Here is a 21,251-nt window from a genome sequence, read left to right as displayed (position 1 = left end):
CTGCAATATTCTTAATTCCGTTTGTCCATCTCTCTGGTGGTCTACCTATAGCTCGTCTTTTATATGGTCGCCAGTTCATGATCTTTTTGGTCCAACGTTCGTCTGTCCTTCTTGCAATATGTCCCGCCCAGCTCCATTTCAGAGATGCTATTCTTTCCATGACATCAACGACCCTGGTTTGTTGTCGAATCCATTGATTCGTCATTCTGTCTCTGAGTGTTATTCCAAGCATACTCCGTTCCATGGCTCTTTGTGTCACTCTCAATTTTTCTTCGGATGCTTTCGTTAAAGTTAACGTTTCCGCTCCATAAGTGAGCACTGGAAGGACACAAGTGTCGAAAACTTTGCGTTTCAGACTATTATTCATTTTGCTTTTGAAAATTAGTCTGAGTTTTCCGAACGCTGCCCATGCAAGACCAATCCTACGTCTTATTTCTGCAGTTTGGTTGTCCAGACCTAACTTCAGCTTATGTCCTAGATATACGTAGCTGTCGACACTACAAAGCTTTATGGAAAAGAATGTTCAAAAAAAAAATTATATATGAAATACAAAAATGTTCAGAATCATCAAGTGAACTACGCCTTGCAAATTGCTTGCAGCACTGCATTTTGAAAGATCGTAAAGCGATAATCAAAAGTGACATCCGGTTTTTTATGTGTTGTTTATGTGTCAAAGCCCTGATGTATTCTAACATATTAATTTGTTGTGTTTACCGCTATCGGTTGTGAAAATTTATGTATCATCAAACCTTAAACATTGAATCTGTGATACAATATATTCCCCTAATGCATAACATCATCTGCATGCGCAGTATATTTTACAGAAGTGTCGTTGATAATGATCAGTTTTACCAGAACTTTTACAACCATAAGATCGTCTGACTGTCTTCTAAGTGTATTTTTTTATTTCAAAAAGTCTGAAGAATGTTTTCAGGATAGTTTCAACGTAAAAGACGTATTCTGCTTAGAAACGTTGTAAACGTTCTCAAAAAATCGTTCTACATCAAAACTACCACACATTAGTTGTTTGTGTACTTAGTTTGGACGATGTATTTAAGCTATTTTCGCGAGTTGTAGCCCAAACGGACTGAGTGCCACAAGCGAAAATAGCTTAAAAATATCGTCCAAACTAAGTACACAAAAAAAAATTCATGCAGAGGGAAAAAATCGAGAGAAAATTTCCAAAATTGGCGTCGATTTTGGCCCCCAGAGATGAAAAAACATTCGCTTCCCTAAACATACAACTTTTTGTTACATTTTTGTTGTAACTCACTAAACTTTTTCGTGTGCATTTCATACACCTGCTCTAACAAGAGGTGGCCACCAACAATTTATTTTGATACTACAATTTTTGCATCAAGTTTGCGAGAGCTATAGCTCTTGCAGACTTGAATAATTAAGGTTTTTATCTTTATCACAGGAGATAAGAATCGGTTTTCATATTCTCTAGAGAAATCTCTAGAGAAAATGAATCCAAAATTTTTGAATAAGACAACGAAGGTTGTCGATGAGTAAAATAAACGATTCTTCAATTTCTGTTATGCCAGAACACCTTATCGTAGTTGGTCGCTTCTAAGAGCTTCCGAGAGTTTTGTCATTTGAACACATTTTAAAGTGTAATTGTTGGTCTCCTGACATTCAAAACCTATTGAAGCTATCCGAAAGTAGTTATTTGTTCAAAGAAAAGTTTGAAATTGCATTTCGCGGGTGTTGTTTGTCACCCGAGAAAATGCAGTTTCCAACTTTTCTTCCGGAGTTAAACGCAACGTTTTTCACAACAAATGCTTCCGAAGTTTTAGCGGAGGGGAGAAGAAAATTACTATTTTCTCACCTGCGTTGTGGAAAATCTCAAATACGAACCTCAATGTAAATTTGGTTTGCATTCGTCAATACACTGTGAATTATTTGACTCAGCAACATTGCCTTCAGTTCCGAGAAAGGTTGAAGATTTTCGTTAGTGGAGTCTCCTTTTTGTCTTTTGTTGGAAATGTGTATATTTTCATGGATTGGCCTTTTCACTCCTGTGTGATTTCTCGCAAAACTATCCCATCCATTCTCTTCTCCATGTTTCTTTAAAAATGCTGCGATTACCTTTATAAATTTTATATGACCACGGCTAAACTCAAAATTTTCGGCGGTTTTTATTGAACCTTCCAGCACATTTTTCTCCCCAATCAATGGCTTGAAATAATCACAGACATTACCATTTCTGACTTCTTCAACAAAGTGTTGAAAGTCTCCGTCTTGAATTTGAGACATTGAGATGCCATTATCGTAGCCACAGTATTTCAGAATATTTTTTACGTAGGGAGGAACGGGGCTGTTCAATTTTTCCTCGATAAAATACCAGATTTCATCAAATTTTGATACTGCGAAGGTACGAATAAGTTATTAAAGTTAGTAAATGCCACTTAAAGTGAATGTACCCATAGCTTGATCGATGTAGAGTGTTCAGTAGCAGTAGGACAAAGTTGTGTTTGATTTGCGGCTGAATTCGATAATAGAAGACATTCAGTTTCACCGCCATCTAATCAATTGCTAAACTAATGTTTTAATGTTTACAGCACATAGGCCAAATAACGTAAAGTTTGACCCGGCGAATGAAATGCTAAAGTTTTATTTTCCCACAAACATCTATTTTCTTTAACTTCAAATTTTTAATTTTTCCAATTCTGTTTGAACATATTCAAAATTCATATTATCTCAGTCAACACACTCCAAGAAGCTTTGGAGTGCATTGGCTCAGTTCAATTTATATCCCAATATCGATTTATCTTTAAAAACATATTTTCCACGCCGGTCTCGTGAGGGAGCCTGTAAAATTTTCAAAATCATGCTACATGGGACGGCTTTTACGTCTTCAGTCTTGTCGAAGACATACTCAGAGTATCGTTTTTTTGTGAAAATTTGAATTTGCGTACAGTCCACAGTATTCTCTAAAATAATAACTTGTTTAACTTGCGTGTAAGCAATTACGAATCCAGTGATTTCAATTTTAAAAAGAAACAATTTCGTAATTTAACTCAGTTAAGTCATCTCTATGCTGAAAAGAAATGTTATACCTTGGACAACTTGACCCAAAAAATTCTGAAATACAGGGGTATCTTCAGGCCACTTCTCGGTTGCTCTATTTTCTGATGAGAATATAACAAAGTCTCCTGACTTTGGCTTTGTATCTAGTCAACGAGAAAGCAGAAAGAAAATTTACGCTCATGAATTCACCGAAAGTAGGAAAAACTGACAATCATTGATCTGATTTCATAACAAAAAATGCTTTGCCGCTACCTTCAACTCTGCATGTCAACATTTCCGGTTTAATTACAGAAGAAATAATCGAAAGCGATTCACATTGATCACACATCTCTTTAGATGCGTCATCAAAAGAATCCTCAGAATCCGAATAGCCAACAATATTGATTGGACACTGGAAATGTAACCCGTAACAAAATCATTTAATTTTTATTTTGTTGCAAGAGATGTTACTCACTGAGGAAATACGCTCAACATTTCCTCCGCCGGATTTCATCTCGAATGGAGCATTAATTTGAACATTCGCATCAACTGCGTCGTTTCCCTTGCCAATCGCTTTGGCCGTACTAGTCGCAATTAGTTTCTTTTCGGTCACATCGCTTCGCATGTTATCCATTTGCATCATGCTTATTAGTTGGCCATACATTTCGATCGCATCGGTTCTTTTTGCATTCTTTTCAGCCGTATCAAGTGGCTCGTCACTCTCATTTATCAAGCTTAACGGCTTGTCCATTTCGTTAGCAGTTGCACCGGATAGCACGTCCGGTGGAGTGACGCCGGTCGTATTTGTTGCAGTGTTGACCGCAGCGACTGGAATTTCATATGTGGTAACTTCCCTAGCATCTTCTTCCGAATCGCTGTATGTTTTGGGATGAACCAAACTAAGATGACGATCAAAGTTTGAGGAATTCCACTTCATATTTGATATCCAGAACACGTTGACTTTCTTGGAACAGTATGGGCAAAACGAGGAGGCAGTAAACTTAAACGAAAGCTCTTTAGTGAAACCTTGAGTGGAATTCTCTGAATGTAGTTGTTCGGACTGTTTGATTTCGACCGACACCAACTGGTTGTTTTGAATCTTCTTTTCTATGTCCGTGCGATTCTTAAAATGTTTCAAGACTTAGATTTAAGGTACGATGAAAGAGAAATAAATAGAAAGGGACTCACAATGTTATATAACTTCTTCGTGAGCGATTTTAAGGTTGTGACCAACTTCTTGCACAAAATTTGCCTGTGTTTTTCAATGTCTTTTTCCATTTCAGATAGACTCAATTCGGCTTTCCACTCTGACTGTTTACTATTTGTTTTCGGCTTGGACTTTGACGTTGTTTTACAGTTTTCTTTGAGAAACATGACAATATGCTTGAGATACTTCAGATGGCCACGAGTAAATTCAAAATTTTCAACAGTTTGTGTTGATCCTTCCAGCACATCTCTGTCTCCGATAAGCGGTCTGAAATATTTGCTTACGTTTCCCTTTCGGACCTCCTTGACAAAATGTGAAATATCGTCGTCGTCTATTGAGGCGATTGAAACTGCATTATTGAAACCGCAATAGCTCAAAATATATTTAAAATAGGTTGGGACAGGCGTTTTGAGTTCACTTTCAATGTATGCCCAGATTTCATCAAACTTCTCTGAAGTTTTCTTATCGATTTGCATTGCCATGACAGTACCTTGTGTTGAGAATATCAGAGAGGTTTAAATCAACTTTCTTTTTGAAACTTCATTTGAAAGATGTCTTGAACTGCTTTGTTTTATACGGCTCTATCACAAACAAGATGCATTTGAGAACGTATTGGCTTAAAAATTAAGTAGAATTATCAAAAGAAGATAAAACAAGAGATAGAGGTAAAAAATGAAGATTAAAAAGGGAAAATTGTAAAACCAATATGTTAGAAGGTAAAATGTGAAGAGATTGAAAGAATTACCATAATAACTTGAATTGACTTGATTTGAAAAAGACCAAGCAAACCCTGCCTAATTTTAAATATAACAAAACGGTTATCGCAACTCTTTGAGGCTTGATCAGGGGCTTGATTCAATATTTATTTTAACTGTTATATTTTCCCAGCCCATGCAATGAAGGAGACTGACGGTAAGAAACGGCACTACTGAAAGAGCTCTCAATTGTTCATTTCATCTCCAATCAACACAGAAATGTTTGACGAAATATGGACCTTCGTCGAGGAAAAATTGAAGACTCCAGTTCCGCCTTATTTCAAATACATTTTGAAAAGTTGCGGGTATGATAATGGCTTATCGATTGCCACTATCGACGATGATGACATCCAACATTTTGTTAATGAAGTTAAAAATGGAAATGTAAGCAAGTACTTTGAAGCATCGGGCGAAACAGACGTACTAGAAGGATCAACCAAAAATACCGACGATTTTGAATTTAGCCGTGGCCATTTAAAATTTCTAAAGGCAATCGTCGTGTTTGTTAAGAAATACGCAGAAGATAACGGTCCTGATTCGTTTACTGTTGCAAATAAAAAGAAACCAACGAAAACTCAAAAGGCGCAAGTGGCAAATGGTAGACAGAAGAAAATGAAATATGTTCATAGCAACAGTGACATGCGTTCTGCTCAAGAAATTCCATCTGAAATGGAAAAAGACATTGAAAAACACAGGCAAATTTTGTGCAAGAAGTTGGTCACAACCTTAAAATCGCTCACGAAGAAGTTATATAACATTGTGAGTCCCTTTCTATTTATTTATCTTTCATCGTACCTTAAATCTAAGTCTTGAAACATTTTAAGAATCGCGCGGACATAGAAAAGAAGATTCAAAACAACCAGTTGGTGTCGGTCGAAATCAAACAGTCAGAACAACAAAATTCAGAGAATTCCACTCAAGGTTCCACTAAATCAGAGATTTCGTTTAAGTTTACTGCCTCCTCGTTTTGCCCTTATTGCTCCAAGAAAGTCAACGTATTCTGGGTATCAAATATGAAGTGGAATTCCTCAAACTTTGATCGTCATCTTAGTTTGGTTCATCCCAAAACATCCAGCGATTCGGAAGAAGGAACTAGGGAAGTTACCACAGATGAAATTCCAGTAGCTGCGGTCAACACTGCAACAAATGATAAGCAACGCTACACAATTGAAATTGAGAATACGACCGGTGAGACTCAAACGGATCTGCTATCCGATGTAATTGAAATCGGTTTTAATAAAACGGACAAACCGTTGGGCTTGATAAACACGAGTAATGAACCACGTAAAGCGACTGAACAGAATCCCAGTAGTTCCAGTGCGATTGAAACGAGTGTTAAGCGTGGTGTTAAGGCATCCGGTACAATTCAAGTCGCTACCATGAAAACCGATTTAACTGCGACGAATGGTAATCAATGCTATACAATTGAAATGGTGGAGGCGACAAGTGCGATTGCTAAGACATCAAGTGTAATTGCAGCCTGTGCCTTCAAAACCAATCCAATTGTAGCGAGTGATGCGAATAAAAACATAAAGATTGACGATCCAATTGATGAAATAATAACTGGCAGTAAACCGACCGATAGTGATGAAATGGAAGTGATAAGCCTTTCCGATGATGACGTAGAAGGTCCTGTAGAAGGTCCTTTTGTAAGGATAATTATCTGATATCTGAACTTGATTCAAATTAACGTTTTTTCCCAGCATTCAAAAAACATTGTCGCCTATTCGGACACGGATTCGGATTCTAGTGTACAAAAACAAGAAGAGGCAAATGATTTACCTAAAAAGTATTCCGACAAACGTTCAGAAACGACACCAATCACAACGTCAAGTCGTTTACCAATACGACGTCAATTGTAAGATTAAAAAGTTTTTCGCTTCAACACCAATTTCGTTCCAAATTCTTTTCAGTGCTACGAGCAAGACCGTCAATAAAACCGATTTGAAGAAGCGTGAGGAAAATTGGAAAAAATATTTTTAGATAAACGACCATTTTCCGCATAGTTCCCAAATGTATCAGGTTGATCGTTTGAAAATAAAAACACCCCTCGCAGTGCAATTTAATCAAAATCATTTAACATCGTAGATTCCCAGTAACATATTTAGCCATATCACCGACATCCCTACCGATATCTTAACATCAGATACTTTCCAAACATCTCAACCTTATCATGAAGCATATCACATCAACGACATCTCACATAATGAGATACTCACTAGACATCCTATGCGATATCCCACACATTGTTTTCGTTAGCAATGAAATGCATTCCAAAGGGTGTTTGTGAGATAGACTGGACTGAAACTTCTCTGAGTGAAAATTAAACGTCTTGCGTGTACTAGAACGCACGGAACATCTTGGAAATGTGATTTACATTTTCAATATCTCATATTCAGATAATGATTTCAGATACTCACTACACATCATATACGTGACATCAATACACATCTCAAACATCTTAGACACATCATCAGCATCTTAAGATGTCTGATATCCTTGCACATCTCAAGAAAACTCTTGCGATGTCTCACAATTTTTCGAGTGAATAGCCCCTCGCCAAAACCGCTGTCGTTTAATTTTCATATTTGCGTCTTGGCTGGTGGTGAAGGTGCAAAAGTCGAAAAAAGGGTGTTTTTATACGTGATTTACTGCCGCTACAGACAATGGACACACATGTGTGGCGGCTCGTTGGATAGGTACTGTCCAGGAGAACCGGGGCAAGCATAGATATCTTACATGTTCTGTGCCATTGTTCGAAAATAACAAAAATATTGTGTCAGTCAAAGGCCGTAAATTTTGATGAACTTCAAAAGGTGATCATTCTCGCACCTGGAGAATGTTTATGGTTAGATCATTGGATGCAGCATAATTCGTGTATTTTTCGAAAATCAATATTTTGCTTTCAAGTGAAGGAAGACATTTGCTTTATACCCAAAAAAGTATCCTGAAACCTTTCACTTCTATGGCAATTGAGGTATAATTGTAGAGCTGGGTTAAGCCTCTATCAGGGGCAACCACTGATCTGTACAACAACAGTCACCAGGTACAAAATATCACCTAATAAAGCTCATCAAAATTTCCGGCCTTTGACTGATACATACTTTTTGTTATTTTTGAATAGTGCTTGAGTACACATTTGATATCTGTCTTTGCCCCGGGTCTCCTGGACAGTACCTATCCAACGAGCCGCCACACATGTGTGTCCATCGTCTGCAGCGGCAGTAAATCACGTATAAAAAACACCCTTTTTCGACTTTTGCACCTTCACCACCAGCCAAGACGCAAACATGAAAATTAAACGACTGCGGTTTTGGACTATTGGGACCAAGGGCTATCTGGGCATATGAACAAACCGTCGCAAAAAAATAGCTCCGACGGAGCCTGGTCCACTTTCAAAAAAATCCCTCAATAGTAGGCCGAGTGTGACAATACACATCGTGTGCCTAAAAAAAACATTTATCATCGGGTTGTATACAACGTTTTTCGCAATAAAGGCAACGAATAGTCCTACTTTTCGTCACTTGTTGCGAAAAAGATTTTTACCACCTACCCATGCGAAAGTTGACCATTACGTGGCAATTTACCCCTGCCAAAATGATTATATACGAGTGGACTATTTTCGGTTCATTTTTTCCATTTTCCTATGTGGAAATCAACGTTTCCATGAGACAGGTAGCAAAACCGAATACATTGGATGCCTCTACGTATTTTATTACTCCGGAAACAATTTTGTGATACTCGTAAACCCACTTGTGTGCATTTGAGCAGCTTGCTTCGGTAACTGTTTTTCGACAAGTGTAGGAGGCAGTTATCGAAGCTTTTTGCTCAAAAACACACTTGTGAGTTTGCTGTTAACACAAATTGTTACTTAAAAAAAAAACGGATTACTTTCACATCATCTAATGTAACCTACTATTTCTTAGCAAGGTCTAGTAATAGTAAATCAATCCACCCTAAGCTCACTAAATTCACAATAAGCGAATGATTAGATTATTTATGATCGTAATAGAATTTGTAATGCCATATTAGAATAGATAATACTCAATCGTAAAATTGAGTACACAAGAATCCCTGAAGTGTGCACATCCCGAGGAACGCACTTTAAATGAAAATATTGAGAGATGCCAGGTGATGGGATTTCTGGGGAGATTCAATCGTATTATAATTAATTGGTTCAGAGTGTTTCTCGTTAATTTGAATTGATTTCGAAGAATTACCACAATGCAACATTATGTATCCTATTAGAACATTGCTGGATTTAATTTAGTTTCACATATATAACATACATTTAAGAGTGTGTATCGTCGATTTAGTGGAGGTATTTGGATGACCTGGGAAAATTACAGCAACTCGATTTATAGAAAATAAAATCTGACTGAAACTTTTCATAAGAAATAATGTTACAAAAGAAAGGGAGATTGACTGTGATAGTCTGAGTAATAAATTGGTCTGTGTCTCAAGTTCATATAGTTAAAGTGTCTGTAATCCATTTGGTTCCATCCGATGAAATGTAAAAAACCCAAGGGGAGCAGTGCTAGAATTTTCGTATGACTTCCATTCGTCATCAATCATTGTAAAGCGAATCTAGATTCGTTTTAGTTTTTTTTTTCTTTCAACAAACTTTCACTATCTGCTATCAACAGATAAGTTGAGGATCAATATTTTATTCGCCATGAATAAATCCATAAATTTTTCCTTTGCATTTGCATGATAAAAAAAAAGAGTTTGACATTTTCAGATTGTGCAGATAAAACGTAACATTTGTCATCCTTGATGATGAAATTATCAAAACAAAGCGGAAGAGAATGTTGACAGAATGGGTTACATTTTGAAGACGTCTTACAGAGAATAGGAATATTAAAAATGCGAAGAAGTTTTGTTTTGTTTTTTTGTAACCACGCAAGTCTGGCACGAGTTCTCGCAATAAAACCAATAAAACGGAAAATCCGAAAATAACAATGGAGATTTTTTCTCAACCAAAAAGTGTATACGCCGATGAAGTTGAAATACGTGGATCCATGAAGATGAAAATAATACATGATTTCACGGTGCAATTAAAATTAAATAAATTTTCATCGGAAAAGCAACAGTGGGTATTTAGTCAGCAACATTATATATGATACAACGTCCCACACACACCGGTTAATACACACTCACACGTAACAGTTGTTTTTTTGCTAATCGCACTGTCCATGCCTACCATAAATTTAACCAATTAATGAATATGATTTACGGATATATTTGACAGAAAACATGTGAGCCTAACACATCTGCCTATTTATCATTCCGAAGAAATTTTTTCTAGATGAAACTTAAAACTTGACAAAGTGTTCGCTTTCAATCATAATTACGTGTCAACGACGAAAAAAATTTCATATTTTGAATATAGGCAAAATGGTCCGCATTCTTGGGTGGAGTGAGTAAGACAGCAAAATTTGAAATTCGGTCGGGCAAATATTTAAAACATTTTACAAACGTGCGGTGATTAAGTGGATCGGGCTGGGAATATGAAATACAAATCCGAGTTTAGTTTATGCATATTTGTTTTGTAGATTTTATTTTGTCGTTGGCCAGCTGTCCGTTCCATAAAAGATGTGCCAGTATTTTTTGGAATTAAAACTTTTTGACTTACACATTGTTGTACTATATCCCGTCCGTATGACACATTGGATTATTTTCACTCATGCAAGCAACACATCACGGTACGTCGTCGTCAGGTACTCTTGAAAATGGCATTGCAAAACGAAATGTCTTCGTCATCATTAAAACTTCCGTTGAAATTCTACGAAAGGCCCCTTGATTACTGTATCAGACCACAATTTTTTCGCTAACGTCATTGCCGCCACTGCATCGCTGCATGAAGTTATCACCCATGTACATTAGGCATTTTTTTTTGTTAGTTGAAAAGAACTGTGTCAACCAATAATGCTATACTCAAAAATATAGTTTAAATGACAAAAAATTAATTTTTCATTCTGAGAGCTTTTCATTAACTCCGAGTGAGCATTGTATTGATAAATGTGAAAATATCAAATCCTCGAATAAAATAGAAACAATGGCTTCAATTGTATAGAAATAACAGTGCAACAAACAGTAAAAGACCACTCCTATATCATGTTGGCACATTTTACTGTTAATAAAGCTTTTGTTTTTGAATGTGAATAAGAACCACCTGAAACGAACTGTTCCATTGGCTATTATCATACTACTTATACCTAGAAGGTATACACATGTATATGAAAAACTGTTGTCAACCATATCACATACACAACTATTAGACCATATTTTCTGAAAAGAAACTATTCTGAGTGTATACTTTATGGTTCGGGGTTTCTCGAGAATATAAATAGTCATGAAATGAGTGGATGAAGTGGAGACGTTGACATAGCTAAATGGAGCAACATTTTTGCAATGTTGTTCAAGTATTCAATGTAATTTGGAAAATATATGAACTTTTCGATGTTTTTAGTCTTTGCACTAGTTATACTATAAAACCAACGACGCCCATGCTCGTTGATTTTAAATTGAATTTTTGGAACGAAATATATGAAAAAGACAATCGAGGTGCAAAAATTTGCAGAGAATCCTGTGTCAGTCAAAAGAAAATCCCTTAAAATTTTGGTTGATGCTAATCGCACGCGCGTGCTAATAGCCTTCAATAGACTAATCACACGCGCGTGCGATTAGTCACTTCGTAAAATTTAACGAAAGAAAATCCTGTAATGTATAAAAAAAATCGCAAAATCATAGAAAATGCCTTGAAAGGCTCAATAGAATCAAACCAAAAGAAGAAAATACTTGAAAATTTAAAAGAATCCTTTGAAAATCCATCTACAATCAGTAAAAAATCCTTGGATAGGACGATCAAAGAATTGAAAATCCTTTGTCAACGAAATTTAAAAATATCTGCCTCCTTATACGAAATGGATTTCAAAATGATTTGAAGCCGCTAATGGCTTCTAATTAATAAACAATTCAGTAAACAATAACGTCAACCAAAAACAGCTCAATAACATCGTTGCTATTTACTCAAATTCACATTCATTGCTGGAGGTATTTTGCATTGAAACGCACGACTGAACAGTTTTTTTTTTCGAAAACAAACATTTTTTTTTAAACATTTAAGTTGATTTAGCTCATAGCTTTGGCATTATTAGAGCACTTGGCGGAATGAAAATTATCCACGATTGTGGGGACAACAAACCATTCAACGTATGAGTGCAAAAAAAACATGGGAAAAGCTTAAATGTTTGAAAATAATTTTGAAAAAGTTCAGTTTTGTTTCAATGAATGAAAATTTGAGTATTATGAAGTTTCATTGTACATTGTTGTTGCATTGTTCATTTAATTGTTTATTAATTGGAAACTGTTAGCCGATTAAAATATTTTTTAAATTCATTTATGTACTGCATTGCATTCATTTCGCGTGCGTAAATATTCAATTGATGGAAGTGTAAATTTGCTTCGGTTCATAAAATCTTGTTGCTAACTTGTGATTAAACTGGAAATTTGCGCATACGATGTGTAGCCAATCTCGGCTTCGCCTCGGGTTGACAATTTGCACATCTATATTTATCTACGGTTAATGTGGCCTTTAATTTACAGTGAAATGTTTGTTGGAACAAATGAAGTAATAGATTTTCTGGTATGGAATATATTATAAACAAAAGGAGTAACAGATCTTAACGATAAAAGGTAAAACGTTTGCTGTTTCTATAAGGTTAAAACGATAATACTCAAAACCATCAGATATGAAACGATAATTTCATCGAAATTGTCACATGTTTACTTAACCCACAAAATTATGATGGAAATGAATATAACAACAACGGCATAATGTACATTGTACATACATGTGAGTATGTTGGCAGTACGAAAAAAAATATCGAGGAAACGATCCAGTATAACAAAAAGAGCTATGCCCTTTTGGGGAAATCAAAGGTGTTCTATTTCCAAAGACTCTTATTGATTTTGATGAGGGTATGTGATTAGATTATATCTCAGCAATTAGTGCTGAATAGCTGAACATTTTTATATATTTCCAAACGGTATGATATCGGTACACTCCTGTTGAGGAAATGTGTGGTGTTCATTGTTCGTTCAAGTAGTGGAGCTGTTTTGTACAACTCATTCAACGTTCATTATTTTTCACATATATATGTGTACGGGCTAAACGGACTCAAACCATTCGACCGAATCAAAGATACACATCTATGAGGTGCTACCCATTTTAGATATGATTGACAGATGAGTGATGTTAGGCACGTTCCAATGCCTATTTTTTTGAACATGTGATAGGATAGGCTTATCCAACCCGTATTACGTCTAGAGTTTCGATGTGGTGTGGACCTTTTTCTAAAATTTTATGTTTACATTTGACGAGAATGGAAGAAGAAAACAATTTTTTTCTCTTTAAATATTTAATTCAGTTGATGTACCAGACGAGACGTTGGCACATTTAACTATAAAAAGAAAACCAAAATAGACTATCGAGTCGATTCGTTTAAAATATTTTCAAAACAACAAGAACAAGATCTTTTTAATGAAAATCTAAATTTAGATTTTTTTTATTCACGTTTATGCGAAGTAAAGTCATTTTTTTTTGTTATGAACGTAGCTTGGCGTATTAGTAATATCCGTAAGTACTGCCTCAGAGATTGAATTCTCACACTTCCATTTCTAACATTTTTTATTATTCAAATATCACTTTTGACATTGCTCTAATAATGCGAAAAGAATAATTTTCAAATTGGAAGTGGGAAATGGATTTTTATTGTCATATTTCGAGGGAAAACATACATTGTGATGGTTGGAGTAAAATGCGAAATATGTTTTAGACTAACAGCATACAGATTGGAATATACACTTAGAAACGTTTTAGCCGATGAGCAATATTTTATTCACCGATCGTGTTAAGTATGTAAATAGAAGTGAACGTAAATATATGTAGATTATACTGAAATGATGCAATGATTTTTGTAGTAAGAAAATCACTTAAATCACGTCTTCTGTTGAACGTATTTTTTTCGTCACAAAACAAAGTTAATTTGGGTCATACTCATACAACAATTTCTTTTTCTTAAATAAATATTCACATCCTGGATGGAAGAAAAACTTTTTTAAATTCACACGAAAATGACAATTTCATAAATTCAAATGAGATCAACAAATCAACTTGACTGCTGAGAATATACAACAACAACAAAAAATTCGTGTTCAAAATGTTTTAAAAATATTTCTTTTCATCAGCTCACATTCCACCATACGATTCTTTTATTTAATTATTACTTTTCTTATATTTCGATTGTAACAGCGAAAAAAAAACCCGCGAACGAAACGAACGAGAACAAGATTCAAACAACACGTCTTGTTTGCCGGTATGTACGATGTTGCACTAAACTGAACCAAACTAACTACTAAACACTCTGTGGATATTGTTGTACTATTTGTGTGAAGATTTTCCTTTACACATACTACTATATCAACAGAGAACATCGGAAAATGCAGCCAAAAGGAAAATAGGCGATGAAGCTTTCTACTCTCTTAAATTCTCTTTTTTCACATTTTCTCCATACATGCTCTTTCTGCTCAAATTTTATACATTTTTCTGGGTGGCGCGGGAAATGCATTCAATTTCTTGATTTTTATAAATAAACAGTAACTAGTAAAGTCGCACGTACGACCGAAATTCTTTTAAAAAAATGAAATACTTATTGAATAGGTCTTTATTCCAGTAGTAGTTGTCGAAGACGTTTTTTTTTAGATATTTCCAATTTTCCATTAATTTTACCATGTTTTGTAGGGCTTCATGTAGCGCTGCGGCACACCCAAAATAGTTAAGTTGTATCCTATACACCTATGTATACCAATTTACACGACACTCTCTATAAAAATAAAAATAAAAATTTAACGCATTTCCCGCTCCTCCCAGAAAATAAGTTCTTTGTTCGTCAACCATGTCATGAAAATATATCATCTATAATCCGATGAACAACAAATCTGCTATAAGAGACGTATCAATTGAAAAATTTTCCTTCCAAACCTTAAAAAAGAATCTTTGAAATGAAAACGTTTTGTATGACGATTCGATTGTGAAATCTTAACTTCGTGGATACAATGAACAATTGTTCTCCGATGACCATTTTTTGTGTGTGTGGGCTTTTTCTGTATTAATTCGCATCCATTCGACTTACATAAAGAAAACCTGAAAGGAAATATTGGACCTCGTAACGCGATTTTATATTGAAATCAGATCATGAACTAAATTCCATAAATGAATCATTCAGTTAAAAGTCCGATAAAATTTGAAAACGTTAAATAATGAACAAGAATTACTCTCTTTATTGTGAATTACAGGCACAGGGTTATATCTTATGCCCATATCTACTTGGGCCAGAGACCATGTGTGGTATTAAACTGTTCTCTCATCGTCTAACATTGTACCGGTGAGTTGGATCTACACATTATTGTTTGATTGTTTAAAGGAAGCTTTCGATTAGAATTTTAAAGTATTTAACCTTTTGAGTCTGTTGAACTGCAACAAGTTGATAAGAGTTTGACTAACGAATTTACCAGCAGAATTGAATTTAATAAGACTTATTGTTCTCGACCTGCATAAAAGCACCTGACATAAATTTGGTTAACCTGAAGCTTTTGGTATTTCCACACTGGCTTTTATAAAACTTTAGATGATTGGACGTAAACGAATATATTGCAGTTTGTCGATCACAATATCGACGGTAAAGAGTAAATTTAGATATTATTTTACTTGGAATTTATTGCATGTTTCGTAGCTCATTCCATTTCCCAGAATATGATTACAATAAGAGATTGATGTGGGCTGTGTGTGAAACAAAATGAAACAAAACAAGAAAAAAGAGAAACTTTTTATAGTACAACCAACCATTGTGTACTATATATGTTAGCGCGATAAAATTAGAACAATCAGAAAATCACAAATCTGACGTGAATTATGTTACATGTGTTATTTTAAGAGGGTTAACACTCATTTCATTTCGTTTTATTTATATCGAATATGGAGCACAAAAGACTCGATTGGTGTTACGAAAATTTAATTTTATCTCATTCAATATTGTGGCAAATTTAACACTGGTTTAACGCAGTATATGTTGGAAAATCTCAAAACCATTTTATTATAATATTGACAGGAGACAGGGATTTTATCAATATTTGTAAAGACATTTTCTACATCGAAATCTATATATATTGACATCCATACACACAGAACAATTCCCATGACAATTCCATAACATAAATAAAAGTTTTTGAATCGTATGATGAGAACCATGCAATTTCGTACAAACAGCAGATAAACTGAAGAAGAACTTCAACACAAATAGATATTCTAATCTGTGAAAAATCATATTTTCAGTTTGTTGGTCGGAGTGTATTTTGAACGCTAAATATACAATCGGTGATGCAGGTTAATGAACTCAATTAATCGGTTTTAGATCAGGTTTTTGGAGTTAAAATTCTATGTTTGATATAATACATGGGCATTGGGTTGACCTCCTCTCTCAAGGTAAATGCAATATAGTTATTTACGTATCTCTTGTGGACGGTATATTTTACCGAAAGTGCCTAAAATAAGTCGTCCACAACAGATGCACAAGGCATGAAATATATATTAAACACTTGTCACGGAGAAGTCGAGGCTTGCCGAAAACATTAGTCCAAAATATAGTTTCATAGTCTGCTTGTTATGGGGAAGAAACTTGCATGTAATCACCGTATCTGACATGTTGCTGGAAGATGCATAAAATATAAGTTTGTTTTGAAATTATTGTTCTGGGAGGCTGGTACCCCAATCGAAAGCGATAAATGTTCAAGAAAGCTAATAATTATAAAAACTTCCTATTGCAATGGTTGGTGTAAAGGTGAAAGTGTCACGAAAATGGTAGAAGGTTTTTGTTACGAATATACTTAGAAATTGTGATTTGAGTGTCGGTCGGTCGAGACGACGTGCTTGTTTGAAACTTCTTACTTTGACAAGTCCTTCGGGTTACCTTTTGGTTGGGTTCAACCCACTTCAAGGATGAGTGGTAATCTAAATAGGGTACGGAAACTTGACACTGTATCACACAGGTGTAAAAAATAGTTTCAAAATAGAACTAAAAATCTTAACTTTAAGAGCAACCTTTGTAGCGTGTGCGGGGTGTTGTATTATTCCACCTAGAAAGCCCGAATAGGCGCTATCGCATATCACATTCATATCTAAAAACGTCGTTTAAAACAGGGCTGAACTCTGCAATGTTTTTTTGCATTAGTTTCCGAGCGGGCCGAATTTCATCAACAGACAACAGGTTGGACTGGATTGGGGCGAGTTAACAATCGGTCGGGTTTTTCGGTTTTTACTGGTCGAGTTTCAGAAATACACAACGGATCAGGTTCGGGCTGGTTTTCAAAAAAACCTCAACTTGCTCACCTGTATTGCAGTGAATAATTTTTTTTTCATTAGCTTCGAACTATGTTTTGCTCACTGCGCAGAGACTTTGTCGTTGAGTCGATAACAGATGAACTTTAGAAAGCGAAACGCTTTAACTATATCGACTCGACATTACGTGCCTTAGATGGATGAATTATAGAATAGATTATATCTAAAGACTAAACCGCTCGGACATTTTCTGAATGTCCGAGAACACATTTATTCTTCTAAAAAATTCAATTAGAACAGATTAAAAGTTAAAAGCTTTCGACACCGCACACACTTGTATTTATGTCCACACAGAAATGCCACGATTATTTATGTGTACATGTACGTTTCACATAGAGCTTATAATGCTAGTAATTGACCGTTTCTATAGCAGAGCCGACAGGATAAATTTATAATTAAAATTGTGAAATTCAGTAACCATGCATACAAAGTAGGGATGAAATAATTTAATTAAGGCTATAAACGTTTTGTGGTGCATGGTGATACCCTGCGTTGGCGATCATTTGCCACACATTTGTTTGTCAATCAATTTCTGTTTTTTTTTTTTTAATTTATAATGCCTTTTTTGTGAATGAAACGAATGAAACGACCAACATCGATTATTATTTAACATACATCGAATTCCGATGTTTCACTACTCTACGATTTTAATGCTTGTGATAGAAGTCTCACTTTTTATAACATTCTATCGATGGTTTTTTTTCAATATATTTTATGATTCCGGTTCGTTCAACTGAGAGTCTTTAATTTCATTCACCTCGTAAAATGTACTACAAAGCGGATCGCCCATATATTTAACTTGGGCATGGCAGTAACATTACCAGTAGAATATCGAGTCTATTACTTCTTTTGTTTAAAGTGGTTTTTAACTGATTGACTAGCAGATTGATAGAAAATCTAGTACTTCACTACATATTCTGTCGTTGAACAAATTTTATTAAATCGTGGACAGTCAAATGTCATATTGCCTTATAAACCCAATACTCACTAAAAGACTTTCGTCATTCAACACGAATGTTCAACAAAGGGTTGTACACCATTAAAAAAATTGTAATTACTGCGGTATCTGACATCTACACAAAGAATAAGTTTAAAATGAAAAGAAAAGGTCTCCTCCTTGACATTTTTTTCCCTCCATAGAAATGTAGAAAGGCCTATGTGCACATTATAAATTACCAAAGGATTCTTTTTTTAATTTGTCGATGCTATTGTCTTTATACAACAAAAGGAAAAGGATTAAAATTAAATGTTACTGTGGACCTTCAAATAAGAACAAAAAAAAAATCCATCTACATGTTCCGTGGCGGTGAAAAGTATTTCCTCTTAATCCGCACCATTTCTGAATTGATTCGGATATTTACCATACGGATTATCTGAGTATTAATGTTTGAAATGGACAACGTGGCAATATTGTTTTTCAGTTTTTTAGCTTTTGTTTCACAATCACCCTTTCGTTAACACACTTGTTATCGTATTTGTGTGATCTAAAAAAAATGAGAATCACTCCACCCCATCACAAAACATTGTGTAAACAGTCAATGTCTGTCAGACAATAGCTATTACAGTTAATTCATTTTTTATGTAGCCCATAGTTGGAAATTATTATTGAGTTTGGTCAATGTTCGTGTAAAACTTAATTCTAATTGTCCAGTGGCTTTTTGAACCCGACGTGATTATAATGATGTATGTAACTATTTTAACCGATCTAATGGCTAGTGACCAACCTTTAGCGTTACCTCTCCCATTAAGCGTTGTCAACTTTACATCGAAATGCAATTTTAGTTCGACTAAATTCACCTCAATTTTCCAAATTAACATTTTTAATTGAGATAATTGTCGCAGTCGAAAGGAAATTCTTCATTCAGCATGACATTTAACATACGTTTCATTACAGCACGAAATGACCCAATTTGCATATTAATCTACTCCTCAAAGGCATCAAAGGCATTTTAGTTAAATACTAAAAAAAATTTGTGCTTCACTCTTTGCAGATGAAGGACCAATGTTATCATCTGCTAGCCATTCACTGTGGTTTCATCTTCTTTGTTAAAGTTCAGCCAAGTTCATAAGACTTTCATCATCATGCTAATTATAGCACAAGTCGTATTAAGCATTTCTTGAATGGCATCCCCAACAAAGACATAGCTGTTCAATCTAATAATTTAAATAAAAAAACCCCGATTGCCAATCTGAAGTGCAGAATCTATATAGAACATCATGATGCCATTATGTATAATGAACGGGTGCCTTTCGGCAATACATACACTCATCGAGTATTACTCAATCATCACACATTTTCAAGCACAGTCGCTGTCGTGAACGTACCGTTATGAAAATGTAGATAAAATTGCTGGTATGAACATATCTCAGATAAGATTACCAAAGCTTATTGCCATACCGATTGTTTACTTGAAACGTTCGCATTCAGTTCTCTCTGAAATTTTGTAAAAATTTGTTTAAACTGAAATAATTGATTGCAATCAGAATGAGTGAAAATAATTTAAAAATTCCGGCAAATAAAGACGACATAACAGTGCAGTGGGTGAAAGATGTAACTGGGCATTCCGTACTACGTAAAGACTTCACTGTGCAAGGAGATGTTCAGGAAGGGTCCGGTTTCCTCAGTTCAATTTGCAGAGTATCATACTCCACCAACGACGGAAAGCGGCATAGTATAATAATCAAATTACTACCAACAAATGAACAATGGCTGGAATTTGCCCTGGCCGATGCTTCCGACGAACGTGAAATAAAATTTTACTCCGAAATTCTTCCCGACCTAATTGAGGTAGTTCCAGAGTTTGCTGAAAACATTTGTGTATTTTATAATGGAGTGGTACAACAAGCCGACCCTGATAAGAGAAAGGCCAAAGCTTCGATGATAATTATGGATGATTTAGCATCACACGGCTATCAAATGATGAACTTCTCTGGATCCGATTCCGACAAAGTTATCGAAGACTTGATAACCTTTATGGCTAGACTTCATTATGGAGCGTTTGCTGTGGAGAAGAAAAAAGGAATTCCACTTCCGGGTTTGTATCCATTCATGCAAGGAATTACCGATGATAAGGAATGGATGAATCAAATGGAGACGTTAGGGGATGACGGTTACAAGGCTTTAGAGGAAATACTCCTCACCTACAAAATCGTAAACGTTTGGGAACACTTCGAAAAGGTGAAACCTTTTACGAATGCAATAGTTAAGTTAATTACCGAAAACGGACGGAAACATCCCTGCCTAGTTCATGCGGACATTTGGCCAAATAATATTCAAGTTCATCCGAGCCTTCCGACAATTATTTTGGATTGGCAATTGTTGGGATACAGAGATGTGTGCTATGACCTGAGTACTATGCTTTATACTGTGCTGACCGCAGAAGCATTAACGAAAGATAACTTAGCGAAATGGTTGAAGAAGTATTATGACGAATTCAATAAGTTCTGTGAGGAAGGAGGATTGAACGATAAAATTTGGAGGGAATGGGAGGAGTTTAAAGAATTCTTTTTTACTTGGGGAAGTGCGTACGCCTATTTAGTATTTTTGGTGTCAATTTACTGTTATCAGAAGGACCTGGGTAAATATGCGAATGTATTTAGGGTACTGTGTGAAGAGGTTGAATTACCACATTTTTTGCTCAAAATTTGTTCTGCAAATGATTGAGAAAATTTTGATAAATCATCATCAGGACTATTTTGAACAATGTTGTGAGTTTATCATCGACGTAATTACGAATAAAAACATTTTAATTGTTCGGCTCTAATTTTGTATTATTATCTCTTCGTGTGCACAACATTGTTCCCTGCTCCAAATGCTAAT

General features: G+C 35.3%; 4 protein-coding genes across 6 annotated transcripts in view; 2 read left to right on the top strand and 2 right to left on the bottom strand.

Annotated features, from left to right (window-relative positions):
• LOC119073866 (GTP-binding protein RAD) overlaps positions 1–14,396 on the bottom strand; it is an 81,798-nt gene extending 67,402 nt beyond the window's left edge. The window contains exon 1 of one of the 2 annotated variants that reach the window (XM_037179734.1): positions 14,266–14,396. The gene's annotated coding sequence lies outside the window, so the exon portion shown is untranslated. Of the gene's footprint in view, positions 1–14,231 lie in introns of both variants that reach the window. The other variant, XM_037179735.1, reaches the window with a different exon arrangement.
• On the bottom strand, positions 2,539–4,744 carry LOC119073857. Of its 2 annotated transcripts, XM_037179720.1 has the most exons (4): positions 4,201–4,744; positions 3,488–4,135; positions 3,286–3,424; positions 2,539–3,176 (listed from the first exon to the last, which is right to left on the bottom strand). In XM_037179720.1, exons 1-4 carry the CDS (start codon positions 4,699–4,701, stop codon positions 3,028–3,030), a joined length of 1,437 nt encoding a protein of 478 aa, XP_037035615.1. In that variant the 5' UTR covers positions 4,702–4,744; the 3' UTR covers positions 2,539–3,027. The 2 variants fall into 2 exon arrangements, with proteins under 2 accessions (XP_037035615.1, XP_037035616.1); XM_037179721.1 differs by having other exon boundaries at positions 2,539–3,424.
• On the top strand, positions 5,008–7,040 carry LOC119073849. Its single transcript, XM_037179691.1, has 5 exons — positions 5,008–5,131; positions 5,192–5,733; positions 5,799–6,623; positions 6,678–6,832; positions 6,888–7,040. The coding sequence occupies exons 1-5, from the start codon at positions 5,116–5,118 to the stop codon at positions 6,955–6,957; spliced, it is 1,608 nt and encodes a 535-aa protein (XP_037035586.1). The 5' UTR covers positions 5,008–5,115; the 3' UTR covers positions 6,958–7,040.
• A 5,520-nt stretch (positions 14,397–19,916) lies between the features above and the next one.
• Positions 19,917–21,095, top strand: LOC119073209. Its single transcript, XM_037178520.1, has one exon. The coding sequence runs from the start codon at positions 19,917–19,919 to the stop codon at positions 21,093–21,095; it is 1,179 nt and encodes a 392-aa protein (XP_037034415.1).
• Positions 21,096–21,251: the final 156 nt, after the last annotated feature.

This window comes from Bradysia coprophila, unplaced genomic scaffold (genome assembly GCF_014529535.1).
Source record: "Bradysia coprophila strain Holo2 unplaced genomic scaffold, BU_Bcop_v1 contig_138, whole genome shotgun sequence".
Classification (NCBI taxonomy): domain Eukaryota; kingdom Metazoa; phylum Arthropoda; class Insecta; order Diptera; family Sciaridae; genus Bradysia; species Bradysia coprophila.
This window is presented reverse-complemented; position numbering and strand designations above follow the sequence as displayed.

Coding starts and splice junctions, on each gene's coding strand:
- LOC119073857 (XM_037179720.1), bottom strand. CDS start 4,701: ATGGCAATGCAAATCGATAAGAAAACTTCAGAGAAGTTTGATGAAATC. Junction 4,136..4,200: donor CGAAGAAGTTATATAACATT/GTGAGTCCCTTT, acceptor AAACATTTTAAG/AATCGCACGGACATAGAAAA. Junction 3,425..3,487: donor ATGTTGAGCGTATTTCCTCA/GTGAGTAACATC, acceptor TTACATTTCCAG/TGTCCAATCAATATTGTTGG.
- LOC119073849 (XM_037179691.1), top strand. Junction 5,734..5,798: donor CGAAGAAGTTATATAACATT/GTGAGTCCCTTT, acceptor AAACATTTTAAG/AATCGCGCGGACATAGAAAA. Junction 6,624..6,677: donor GTCCTGTAGAAGGTCCTTTT/GTAAGGATAATT, acceptor GTTTTTTCCCAG/CATTCAAAAAACATTGTCGC.
- LOC119073209 (XM_037178520.1), top strand. CDS start 19,917: ATGAGTGAAAATAATTTAAAAATTCCGGCAAATAAAGACGACATAACA.